This window comes from Jaculus jaculus, chromosome 9 (assembly GCF_020740685.1).
Source record: "Jaculus jaculus isolate mJacJac1 chromosome 9, mJacJac1.mat.Y.cur, whole genome shotgun sequence".
NCBI classification, from domain to species: Eukaryota; Metazoa; Chordata; class Mammalia; order Rodentia; family Dipodidae; genus Jaculus; species Jaculus jaculus.
The window spans coordinates 112,305,030-112,318,371 of record NC_059110.1 but is presented as its reverse complement, the minus strand read 5'-3'; the positions used below and the strand labels follow the sequence as shown (position 1 = coordinate 112,318,371).

The 13,342-nt window shown below is 56.6% G+C and overlaps 1 protein-coding gene across 4 annotated transcripts in view; it reads right to left on the bottom strand.

Moving 5' to 3' along the window:
• Positions 1–13,342, bottom strand: part of Rara (retinoic acid receptor alpha) — a 62,180-nt gene that overhangs the window by 8,734 nt on the left and 40,104 nt on the right. For 3 of the 4 annotated variants that reach the window (XM_004655441.2, XM_045158283.1, XM_004655440.3), the window contains 2 exons: positions 2,656–2,804; positions 1,103–1,244 (listed from right to left, as the gene is read on the bottom strand). In XM_004655441.2, coding sequence (XP_004655498.1) covers positions 1,103–1,244; positions 2,656–2,804 — 291 coding nt within the window. Of the gene's footprint in view, positions 1–1,102; positions 1,245–2,655; positions 2,805–7,935; positions 8,123–13,342 lie in introns of those variants that run through there. The other variant, XM_004655442.2, reaches the window with a different exon arrangement.

The following is a 13,342-nucleotide window of genomic DNA, read 5'->3' as shown; positions in this document are numbered from 1 at the left end:
GCAGCTGCTCAGCTCCGGGGCACAGAGCAGCCGGGAGAGGGGAATGAGGGAGAAAAAGGGGGAGTTGTTGGTGGGAAGGAGAGGGATCCCCACCCTCATCCTGTCCTTCTGCAGGAAAAGGAGGGAAGGTGGCCCACAGAGAGAGAAGGGACAACCCTTTAGCAAAAGGTCCCAATCGTCAGGTCCCCAGTTGTCACGAGCCAGGTAGCACAGAGCCACCACTTCCAGAGCTCAGGACAGGAGGTAACAGGACACTCCAGGTCCCTTCATTCCTGGCTGGGGCTCTTGGCGCATGAGTCACAATCATCTCTCCCCACAGCCCTCCCCACTTCCCTCTTCACTATCCTCCCCACAAAGGGCTGGGGGGGGGGGTCCTGCAGCCCCCTCCCCCACCCCATCCCCCAAGGCTCAGACTCCATGGCAACGGCCACGCAGACAAGGAGGCGTCTGTCAGCGTCATTTATCTCTGACATCATCAATCACCGGTCACCACAGCAACACCCATGATTCAACACAAGAGGGTCTCCCTGTCCAGCCTGTCCCTCCCTCAGCCCCTCTCTCCATCAGAGCCTCAGCTGGACCCAAACTAGAAACCCCCGTTCCTCTGGGATTCCAGAGGCTCACTTCTCTTCCAAGTTCCAGGCCTACCCAGACAATGGCTCTGGGGGGTCCTGTGTCAGTCCCCACCAAAATACTTACATACTAACCTCACATCCCCCCCCCCCCGGCCCGGAGTTCAGACCCCTCCCCTAAAATACACAATCAGAAGGAACCTCTAGGTATACCACTGGGCCACTCCCTAAAGCCAAGCAGAGCCATGAAGCCATCCTGGGACAGACAATGCCTACACACACATATACATACACACACACACACACGTGCAAGCACACACAGCCAGATGTGCAAACAGACTGCTATATGCACACTGGACTGGACCACTAACACACAGACAGACATACAGCGAAGTTCGTGCAGTTATGTCCAAACCATCCTTAACCACCATGCATGTGCACACGCGTGCACACGGCCACAGCCTGGCCTTCAGTAGCGCAGCAAGCCCCCCCAGGGGGCAGGGCTTGGCCCTTGGTCCCATGCCACTCACACTCCTTGGACATGCCCACTTCGAAGCACTTCTGCAGCCGGCAGTACTGACAGCGGTTCCGGGTCACCTTGTTGATGATGCAGTTCTTGTCCCGGTGACACGTGTACACCATGTTCTTCTGGATGCTACGGCGGAAGAAACCCTAGAGACGGAGGACAGGGAGTCAGGTTGTTCTGTTCTATGGTGGGAGCAGCCCTGGTCCAGAGCCTCAGGATGGGGAGCAGCAGCTGCTGCCCTCACACTTTTGCCGCTTCTTCCTCAGCAGTGAGAGGTGATTTTTTTTTTTAATTTTTATTAACATTTTCCATGATTATAAAATATATCCCATGGTAATTCCCTCTTTTTTTTTTTTTTTTTTTTTTTTTTTTTTGGTAGGGGTCTCACTCTAGCCCAGGCTGACCTGGAATTCACTCTGTAGTCTCAGAACGGCCTCAAACTCATGGCAATCCTCCTACCTCTGTCTCCCGAGTGCTGGGATTAAAGGTGTGTGCCCCACGCCCAGCTGAGTTGATGACTCTTCTCAAGGGTCACTCCTCGGGAGACCCCCCCCCCCAGCCTGCTTGTATCTCCCTCCTCAGGGTGGCTAGGTGTCATCTCCAATGTACGGACTCATCCCATACCCCGCCTCTTCCCTTTTACAGAAAAGAGTTTGGGGCTGCGTTGGGAACAGAAACACCAGAGGAGGACGGCAGAGGCAGAGATCTGGAACCCACAGTTGGAGACTCAGAACACAAAGCAGGGTAAGGCCAGGAAGACAGAGCTAGCTCAGTCACACACACTCGGGAGCAAGACATTTGCCAAGGAGACAGATGAGACGGACATCCAGAGACAGCCAGGCTGCCTGTCGGGAGCTCTGTACGCGGGTTAACACAGAGACAGGACTGACTGACTAGGGCAGCAGTGTGCCAGGACCAGGACACCCCCCCCACACCCTTGACCTTGGTCTCACACCTGGGGATGGCCACTGCAGACTGAGGGGGAACCCGGGGCACCACGCGCTGAAGCGGCACAGCTTCTGGGGAGGATGGAGGAGCTGCGGCCAAGGCCCCAGGCAGAGGAGGAACTTCCAGGCAGGGAGGGGACAGCCACACCTGCACCCAGAGCCCAGTGTGAAGGCGGGAAACTCGGCAGTCACCTGAAGGGGAGGCCAAGGCAAGGTGCCTGCTCCTGCCACCTCCTGCCAGGCTGCCATGGAGAGCTTCAGGCAGGGGGTCCACTGGGGGCAGGCCTCCTGGGTCCCCAGCCAAGAGCCAGGCAGCAGCCAGCTCACCATGGCAACCTGGGCAGCGGTGGCAAAGCCAGCATCTACTCTGCCAGCCTGAGGATGGAGACAGGGAGGGCTCAGCAGGGGACCTCTGGTGGTGGGGGGGCTCTGCTCATCTCTGGAGTAGGCTCATACTGCTGGCATCCCTCCTCCTCCATGCACGGCTGCTGCTGGCTTACACAGCAGCAGCTGCAGGGACATCTCTGCCAACTGCCAGCTCAGGCTATGGCGGTGGGGACATCCTATTTCTCTAACCAGACTGCCCTTCCCAATGACCTGATCCACTCACCTTGCAGCCTTCACAGGCGCTGACCCCATAGTGGTAGCCCGAGGATTTGTCTTGACAGACAAAGCAGGGCTTGTAGATGCGGGGCAGGGGCGGCGGGGAGGGAGGGCTGGGTACTATCTCCTCTGAACTGCTGCTCTGTGTCTCAATGGCTAGGAGAGACGGGAAAAGCTGTTAAAAGACCGAGGTCACCATCCTCAATGCTTTGCCCACTCTTCCTGCAACAGTCCTGGCCTTTACCACTGCAGGCGAGATTCAAAGTCTAGACAGGAGCAGTCCAGGGAAAAGCTGGCACCCTCCAGCCAGACTCGGGAATGAGGTTGTCAGGGAAACCTTCTTTACCCATCACTCCAGTCCACACCCCCAGGACTCACCTTCAATCGCAGATATGTGTGTGTGATTTGAGTATATATGCATGCTTGCATGCAAACAGGCGGCTATGCCAGAAGGGAAGGGAGAGGGGTCTGGTTTAAAGACTTAGACCCTGGGCACGATGGGCCAGGACTCCCCCAAGTTTGGAAGGAGTTAAGTCTTAATTGAGGAGGGAGAGAAGGATATAGGCTGTTGGGGGGGGGGCAGAGGAAACTGGGGTCAACAGGATATTCAAAGCTGGCCACTCCCTTGCCCCCTCTGCTTCCGCTGCCCCCACCCCATCCCCTCTGCCAGCAACCACAGCCCCTCCTCCACCCAAACAATCCTCTGGTCAAGGCGGAGTCCAAGGCAATAATACAGAGAAGAATCATAAATGCTGGAGTAATGTAAGGGGGAGTAGGAAGATCAGATCCCCTGAAGTGGAGAAAAGTCCCCAGAAGCCCACCACTCTGGGTGCCCCATGTCTGGGGGAAGCAGCATGACAAAGGGGGGTCTGTTCCCATCAATGCGCTATCTGTCTGGCCTCAGTACTACATCCGGGTTACTACCTCCCCTCCTGTTATCCAGCTCCAAGAGAGCAGCTAGGAGGGGTGACCTAGCCAACAAGGGGCAGCCCCTTCTCCCCTGCCAAGCCCATCACCCTAGACAGAAAAAGGCTACCTGGGTGGGAGATGGCTACACCTACATCAAGGACAGTTGAGGGTAAGGCATGGAAAGATAAGTTACAGAGGCTGGAGAGACGGCTCAGAGGTTAAAGGCACTTACTTGTAAAAGATAACTATAGCAGGGGCAAGCACAGATTCCCACACCATGATCCCCCCCCCCATCTTCCTGAGGCCAAGGAGGATTGGTGAGGATTCCTGTTGCCCCATGCATTCCAGAGTGCCACCTAGCTCCACCCACACCCCAGTACAAGAGGAGCTGGCATGGACTCAGCTCCTGGTCCAAGCACCTTGCTGTATGGTGAACTGTATGGCTGCGAAGCCCAAGCAGACGCAGGTCACTCAGGAGCACTGGGGGCTCGCTGAGTACTACCACCTTCCTCTCTTCCCTGCAAACACACCAGGGGCTGCCAGGCCACTGGTGACGGGGAATCAGGCCAACAACCTTGGCAAGACCTTCCTGGATTATAGTCAGACCTGGATCTCACTTCTCTTAAGTCTGCCCAACTGACCAGCACTGATGTAGTCCATGCCCCCTCCTTCCCTGCTCAGAGACCATCCTACCAGAAGGGGACACTTCATGCCTGCAAGCCCTTCGTCCCCAACGGGTCCAACACTGCCTTCCCGGCCTGCCCTAGCTCTCTGCTCCTCACCCCAACACCAAACTGCCCTGGGCCGGGTTCTCCTCCGGCCCTTCATTCTCCTCAGGCCAGACGAGCACATCAGACAGGCAAGGAGGCCTGAAAACAGCTGCTGGGGGGCGGGGCTGGGGGGGGCCTGGGTGAGGCCAGGAGGCCGAGGGGTGAGCGACAAAGGAACCCTTTGTTGTGCTAACTTTTTCCAAGACGTAAACGCAGTAACAATAGACAATCCCGGCTGGGGAGGGGGGCGTCCCCGAGGGGGTCCTGGCCTCAAATCCTGGCCAGCATTCCAACAAGCAGAGGAAGGAGGCATTGACCTCCCCTCCTCTCCTAACCCACCCTTTGCCCTGGGTCCACTGGCCCAGCTCCTGCACCTGGAGCAGGGCGCAGAGCTGAGGGGGGGAAGGTGAGGCACAGGAGACAAGAGGGTCCCAGACAGACCCGCAGGCAGCCCTAAAGCCAAGGACAGACTCGACCAGAGTGGCAAAAGCCCGGAGAAACCTGGAGCTAAGGCAAAGTCCAAAGGGTGTTTATGGAGCTGAAAGAATGTGCTTTTCAAAACTGTTTTTTGGCGAGATGGGAGACATGGCCCAAGGGGATGGGGGCTACTTTGGGCTGGTTTGTGAAGCCTTTCTTCTGCCTACCTCTGAAGTTGTACCTCAGCCTGCACCCCTTCCCCAGCATATACCCCCCCCCAGCTCAAAGGTTTCCAGCTCTGCCCTTTGAACCCAGAACCTAGGGCCCAATCCCCACCTCTCTGGGCCTCCAGCCATCAGCCCCAAGAAGCCAATGTTAGACCAAGCTAGAAGTGTAAGGGGCTCGAGGGTACTCAGTCTGCAATAATTAGGCCACTGCTGTAGCGCATCGCACGCAGGTGAAGGGACTGGACTACCCCGGCCGGGGCCCTGCCCCTTCCCCAGAGGCCCCAGCCCACTAATCTCTCCTCTTCCTGCAGAGAGACTGAGACTGGAGAAGGACCAGACCTTCTCAGCTCCGAGTTCCAGCGCCCAACCGCGAGCTGGAACGGGCCCAGGAAGCCGGGCGTCCCCTCCCGCCGCCGCCGCCGCTCGGGCACCCCTCCCCCGCTTCCCTCCTGGGCGGCCGCGCACCGCGCTCCGGAGTCCCCACGCCCCAGAGCCGCTCGCAGGCTCGCGCTAGGGGCCAGTTTCCTGGAGGAGATCAGCAGGAAATCGGCCGGGCCCCTGGCCAGCGGCTCCCCTCCCGATCCAGCTGGCGCCCTCTCCTCCGCAGCTCCCCTCGCAGCCCCTGGGGAGGGGGCGCAGAGCCTCCTCTAGTACCCTTCCTCCTCCCGGGGAGAGAGGGTGGGCGCAGCACCACGGGCCGGCCGGCGGACGGGCGGGCGGGCGGAAAGCCCGAGCCCTGCGGCCGCCGATAAGCATCTCTCCCTTCCCCCACCATGGGCATCCACGTGCTTCACATTCTTGGACGTCTGGGAGCGGACGGAGGCGTAGCAGTGGAGATTGGCGGGGGACAGATGGGGAGCCACATCCTGTGCACCCCTTGTCCTCTAGTGCACTGAAATGGGCTGTGAGAAGGGAGGCAAGGTTCCCCAGGACCTGGCTGGAGGCAGCACGTCTCTTTCGCACAGGCTACTTGCTCCTTCCACCCTTGGTGGAGGCAAGGGCATAGAATTCTCCGAGACCGTGCTGGAAAGCCACTCCTGTCACCAGAGGGTCTCCACAAACCAAGGGGTTCCTTCCAAGGTGATGACACTGGCAGGGGTCCAGTGGCCACGCTGACTCCCTCCGGGTCCTCCCGGCTCCTTCAGAGCAACCCCACTGCCTCCATCCGGGGTGAATACCAGGTAGATCTAGACTGGGCCTCCAACCCACTGGGGTAACTGGAAGTGGGGCCTCCTGCTCCACCCAAACAGAGGCCAGTGTGCAGGCAGGTCTTCACTTCTCATGTCCAGTGCTTGGGGGAAGTGGGGCTCCCCACATGGGCTTCCTGCCCAGCTTTCTCTTACCCTCCTCCCTTCTAGTCCGGGGCCAGGAAGAGCTGAGCTGTCCTGAGGGAAAAGACCAGAGCCGAAAGCCATGGGCTCCGATCCCAGCTCACCCCCCCCCCCCCCGCTATGTAGAAGGCAGTGGGGAGGACAGGCCTGGCAGCCCTGCCCCAGGGATCCCACGGGGTGAGGGGGCTCCTTCCTCCAGTGCAGGGGTACTGGGAAGGGTCCTGGTGCCACCTTTCATCTCTCACTTTTTCCAAAGCCAGCAATCACTCACCACTCCCAGTCTGCAACCTCCCAGCTGTTTATGCCCCGGAGGCAAAGGTCAGGGGGGCAGGACAATAGGAAAGGCGGGGGCTGAGGTGTCTAGAAGGGCAGAGGTGAGCTCGGTCGGGCCCACCTCGGGTCTCTACTTGTCTACAAGAGGGGCTGTGGGTAGGCAAGTCCTGTCCACTCTAGCCTTAACCCATCTGTCAGGTCCCCAAAGACCTCCTCCTCTGCTCTCCTGCACACAAGAGGGTGGCAGGTCTGGGTAGGCGGGGAAAGCTCCTGGGAAGAACTGAACCCAGAGCAGGCGAGAGAGGAAGAAACCTGAGCCACATAACAATAACACCCTGGCCCCAACTCCCACACCTCACTACCACACAGCCGGGCACACAGCCCGCCCAGGTGTGCAACCCCCACCCAGCACCTGAGCATAGGTCCCGGGTGTGTACAGAACTCTCCAGAGGAGTCTGAACCCGGCTGGAGAGGAGGGTGCTCAGCTACCAGGACATCAGGGTTCTCACCGACGTCACTCTTAGAACTGACAGCAGAAGGCCTAACCCTGCCCCCCAGACAGGGTAACAAAAGGACTCAAGGGTGGCAGGGGGGAGAGGAGAGGATGCACTCGACATTTCTAGAAACACCCCAGACCTTTAAAACAACAAACATCCACCAGAGAACAAACCAGATGAGGAGCAGTGTCACTCCCCAGCATAGAAGCCTCCGTGTGTGTGGAGCCAGGACATCCCACAGATGGACCAGGTACCCCTCAAAGATGTAAGGGTTGGGGCAGGACAGCAAGTGTCTGGTGAAGCTGCCCCTTTCTGCCACACCCCACTGTGAACACCAAAGGCAGCGACCACTCCCCTGCCACCCACTCTTGAGGCAACAGCAGGGGGCTCGGCTTGGGGGGGCGGCAGCTGTCGCACAGGACCAGGAAGGAAGGAAAGGGTTCTCCTCAGGATCTGGCAGGGAGGTGACTCCCCTCCTCCTCAGAGCAGGGGGCAAGCCCCCCAGCCCCTTCCAGGTTAACCCCACTCTCCATCCTGCTGTGGAGCTATGGAGCTAAGAAGACAAATTAGGAAGACGAGGCTGGGGCTCCATAGCCCCAAGAAGAGAAAAACGAGTATTTCCTGAAGGAGGAACCCCTCAAAGTTCACTAGCCCAAACATTAGTCCCAGGGGTCACCGGGTGCACAGTGATTGTCCAGCATGGGCATCCGGGTTGCAGCATGGCACACCAGGGGCAAACGCGGGGTAGAAAGGCTCCCCACGGCGCCCAGGCGCAGCCCCGGCTGGGGTCGGAGTGGAAGCCCCGCCGCCAACCCTCGCCCCCAGCTCCTACAAGACACAGCACAGCAGAGGCCGGTACGTACAGTGGTTTGAGCCATTCCAAAGCGGAGTCCTGAGCGGAGTGGAATAGGGACCAGCAGGGGCGGGAAGCCCTTTCTCCGGGAGCAAACAGGCCCGGTTCTGGTTATAAAAATCCACCACTAGGAAGGGATTCGGGGCAGGGGCGAGTCCCCCTACTTCCACACTCTCGTACATCTCGCCCCGCGCCAGCGAGCGGTCCAGGCGGGGAAGTGCAGCGCGCCGCCCCCCTCACCGGGCCAGCGGCGCCATCCGAGCAGAGCGCACGGCGGGCGAGGGGACGGGTCGTCCCGCCGTGATCCGCGGTCCCCCGACCCCGGGAGGGGAACGGGGTTCCCGTGCCCTGAAAGGCCCGCGTCTAAGTCCTCGGTTCGGTCGGTCGCTCGGTCGGCCAGTCCCAGGTGAAAAGCGGGAAGTTGCGCGTGCCGGGGGGAGGAGGAGGAGGTCCCTCGGCGCGGGCAGGGAACGCCCGGCGGAGGTTCGGGGGAACTCGACGCTTCACGGTCCCGGCGCTCCGGTGTCCGAGGCAGAGTCCAGCGTCTGACCCCCCACACTCCCCAAGTCCGCTGGCCCAGGGCGGGATCGGTACGGGGCGGGCGTGGAGAAGAAGGGGGGAGAGCACTTCCTCCTGCCGGCCGGGGGTTCCCGGGCTTCTCCGCGGCGAGGATTCCGGGGGCAGGTGTGTGTGTACGGGGGGACCCCGGCGGCGGGCGGTTCTCCGGGCCTTCGGTTTGCACGCCGCCCCCGTCCCCCCCACTCCAGCCCGCCGTCCCCCCCCCACCCCGGGGTCCCACCCCCCTCCCTTTCGCCCCGCCCCGGCCAGGCACCGCCCCTGGCTTAACCCTTTCCCCGCCGGGCCAAACGCAAGGAGGCGAGAGCGAGAGGCGGCGTGCGGACAGTGTTTTGGGGAGGACCCCTCGGGAGGAGCGGAGGAGAGGAGGAGGAGGAAGAGGAAAAGGCGCCGAACACAGCCGGAGGCATGGTACGGGGAAAGGGATGCGCGCGGAGGCAAGGACGGAAGAGGGACGGGCGTCTCCCCAGTTCCGGCTCCCAGCCTCCCCCATTGCTTTCTTTTGGTCCATCCCCGGGCCGGGCGATGCCGTGGTGAGGTGTGGTGGTCCCCGGTGTCCTTTCCCCCAACCACACACACACACACACACACACACACACGCACACCAGCCTCGGCCTCATTTGCCTAATGCAATGCGGCTGAACTCTCGCTGAACTCGCCCGGCGGCACCTCACCTCCGGGTGACCCACCCACCGCTGCCCGTGACATCACCGGCTCGCCAACCCGTCCGCGGGGCTCGTCCACCGGCTCCCTGCCCAGCCCGGCCCGGCCAGCTCCTCCGAACACGCGGACGGTGCGCGCAGGGCTCGGGTGCAGGTGGCCAAGCGTTAGAGCCACGAACGCGGCGCGCTGGATGTCCCGGGTGTGACATTGTGCAGCTTGGGAGCTGTGTTGGAACGAGACGCCCGGCTTGTGTCACTGTCTGTGACATCATGTGTGACTCTGGCTGCCGGCTTGCCCGCCGGAACCCGACGCGGCAGCGCGGTGCTGCTGGCACAGACACGAGCGGAGGGGGGGGCTCTCCTCCCCACGCACTGCGTTCTTCCGGCGAGCAAAGCCCCGCCCAGGGTGTCTCCCAGCCAGGGGAACCTGGATCCGTGGCCAGCCGAATCGGCCAGCCCCGGAGAGATAAAAGAAGGGGTTGGTGCCTTCTACCTAACCACTTCCTGCCTGCGAACCCCGTTTCAAGGAGAGAAAGGCCTACCTTAGGTAAATCCCTTGAAAGAAGGGACACGCACTTATCCTTGTTACCCGGCTCTCTAAAAAGAAGGGATGAGAATCTACATGATAACCAAGCACAACTCAGAAGCCAGGTTCTTTACGTACGTTAATTTGCACAGCAACTCCAAGAAGCTTTACAGCCAAGCCTGGAGGTGCAGGCTTGCTATGCCAACTGCTCGGGAATCTGAGTCAAGAGGATCACAAGTTCAAGGCCAGCGAGGGCTACGGAGTGGATTTCTCAGCAGCCTGGGGCCTGAGAATATAGCTCAGCAGTTAAAGGCACTTGCCTGCACAGCATGCCAGACGGGGTTCAGTTCTCCCAGCAACTATGTAAAGCGTGATACTTACAGGCATGTGCATGTGATCCAGCAACACCAGCTGACAGGGCCAGTTAGTTTCCTTTGCAGTCTGAGTAAGTCACCCTGCCTCAAAGAAGGTGGAACACAGACCCCACCTGCAGTGACACTCATGCCTACCCACCCACGAGCAAATTTTAAAAGTTATTTATTTGGGAAAGAAAGCAGCAGACAGAGAGTGAATGGATGCACTAGGGCATCTAGCCACTGCAAACAAAGCCCCAAAAATGTACGCGCCAAGGGTGGAGAAAGGAAGGGAGGAGGATACTTAATAGGTTGATATTGTATATATGTAATTACAATGATTGTAATGGGGAGGTAATATGATGGAGAATGGAATTTCAAATGGGAAAGTGTGGGGTGGGGAGGGAGGGAATTACCATGGGATATATTTTATAATCATGGAAAATGTTAGTAAAAATTAAAAAAAAATAAAAAAATAAATGTACATGCCACCATGTGCATCTGGCTTACTTGGGTCTGGGGAATTGAACCAGGATCTGTAAGTTTTGCAGGCAAGTGCCTTAACTGCTAATTTATTTCTCCAGCCCTTAAAAGTTTTATTTATTTTTTTTGTTTTTTCAAGGTAGGTACTTACTGTAGCCTAGGATGACCTGGAATTCATTCTGTAGTCTCAAGGTGGCCTTGAGCTCGTGGTGATCCTCCTACCTCTGCCTCCCAAATGCTGCCATTAAAGGCATGTGGCACGTGCCACCACACCTGGCTTAAAAGTTGTGTGTTCTTTTTGTTTGTAAAGAGCAGCCTGGTTGGGCGTGGTGCTCCAGCACTTGAGGAGGATGTAAATTCAAGGGCAGCGTGGACTAGAGCGTGGACTAGAGCGAGATCCTACCTTGAAAAAGGAAAAAAGCAGCCCGGGAGGGGGCTGGTGAGATGCAGTTAAAAGCACTTACTTGCAAAGCCTGTTGGCCCAGATTTAATGCCCTAGTCCACACATGAAGCCAGACGCACAAAGCAGTGCACCTGGAGTTCACTCGGAGAGGCAAGAGGCCCTAGCATGCCCAGATACTCAGTCATTCTTTCTCTCCTTCCCTTTTTCTCCCCCCCCATTTGCAAATAAACAATAATTTATAATAATTTTTATTTTTGTGTGTTTTATTCATTATTCATTTGAGAGAATGAGTATGGGCACACCCAGGCCTCCCGCCACTGCAAATGAACTCCAGACGCATGTACCACTTAGTGCATCTGGCTTTAATGTGGGTGACTGGAGAATCAAACCCAAGTCATTAGGCTTTGCAGGCAAGTGCCTTAACCTCTGAGCCATCTTTCCAGCCCAATAAAATATTTTTATTTTTTTCCAATAATACACACACACACACACACACACACACACACACACACATATATATATATTTGGTTTTTCAAGGTAACGTCTCACTGTAGCCCAGGCTGACCTGGAATTCACTATGCAGTCTCAAGGTTGCCTTGAACTCATGGTGATCCTCCTACCTCTGCCTCCTGAGTGCTGGGATTAAAGGCGTGCACCACCACGCCTGGCTTCCAATAAAATATTTTTAAATGGTTGAAGGGTGAGCTAAGACCGGACCAGGTGGGTTTGTAAGCTTTAGTATGGATTTTATCCTCAATACAACTACGGAAAGGTTCTAAGAAAAGGAAAGGCAAGGACTGGAGAGATGGCTTAGCGGTTAAGCGCTTGCCTGTGAAGCCTAAGGACCCCGGTTCGAGGCTCGGTTCCCCAGGTCCCATGTTAGCCAGATGCACAAGGGGGCGCATGTGTCTGGAGCTCATTTGCAGAGGCTGGCGCGCCCATTCTCTCTCCTTCTATCTGTCTTTCTCCCTGTGTCTGTCGCTCTCAAATAAATAAATAAAAAATTAAAAAAAAAAAAAAAGAAAAGAAAAGGAAAGGCAAGATCTGACTTGCAGTATAAAACGACCTTTATGGCGGCTGTGTGCCGAATGAGATGGCAAGAATGTCCCATCAAAAACTACTACAGTTCAGGAAGCAGACAAAGGATGGTGGATTTACAAAGTGTTTCAAATGAAAAATCACTACGGGGGGCTAGAGAGATGGCTTAGTGGTTAAGGCACTTGCCTATGAATCCTAAGGACCCAGGTTCAATTCCCCAGTACCCACAGCAAACACACAAAGGAGTACATGCATCAGGAGTTCATGTGCAATGGCTGGATGCCCTGGCATGTCCATTCTCTGCCTATCTCTCAAAAATGGAAAAAAAGGGGCTAGAGAGATGTGTTGGTGTTTAAGGCTCTTGCCTGTGAAGCCTAAGAACTGAGGTTCAATTTCCCAGTACCCAAGAAAGCCAGATGCACATGGTGACACGTGTCTGGAGTTCATCTGCAGTGGTTCTAGAGGCCTTAGTGTACCCATCCTCCCTCCCTCTCTCTCTTTCTCTAAAATAAATAAATAAATTTTAAAAAATGGATAAATAGCCAGGCATGGTGGCACAAGCCTTTAATCCCAGCACTCAGGAGGCAGAGGTAGGAGGATCACCATGAGGTCAAGGCCACTCTGAGACTACATAGTGAATTCCAGGTCAGCATGGGCTAGAGTGAGATCCTACCTTGGAAAAAAAAAAAGCCAAATAAATAAATAAAATAAAATAAATAATAGGGAAAAAAGGATAAATAAAAATATAATTTAAAAAATCGGGCTGGAGAGATGGCTTAGCAGTTAAGCACTTGCCTATGAAGCCTAAGTACCCTGGTTCAAGGCTCGATTCCCCAGTACCCACATTAGATGCCAAATGCACAAGGGGTGCACGTGTCTGGAGTTTGCAGTGGCTGGAAGCCCTGGCGCGCCCATTCTCTCTCTATTTGCCTCTTTCTCTCTCTCTGTCACTCTCAAATAAATAAAAATAAACAATAAAATAAATCAAATCGGGCTGGAGACATGGCTTAGTGGTTAAGGCATTTGCCTGCAAAGCCAAAGGACCTTGGTTTGATTCCCCAGAACCCACATATAAGCCAGATGCACAAGGTAGCCCATGCATCTGGAGTTCGTTTGCAGTGGCTAGAAGCCCTGGTGTACCCATCCCCCCCCCCTGCTGTGTGTGTCTGCCTCTTTCCCTCTCTCAAATAAATAAAATTGTAAAAATCAGTAGGGGTGAGGAAGTTGGTGTCTGGTATGTACCGCTGGTTTGGGGGACTTTCTTGGGGGAGGGTCTACCAATGCAGCCAGGATGGCACTGAACCCTCAATCCTGCTTTACTTTCCCAAGAGCTGGGATCACTCATAAGGACCCAGTTTTGATTCCCCAGTGCTCGT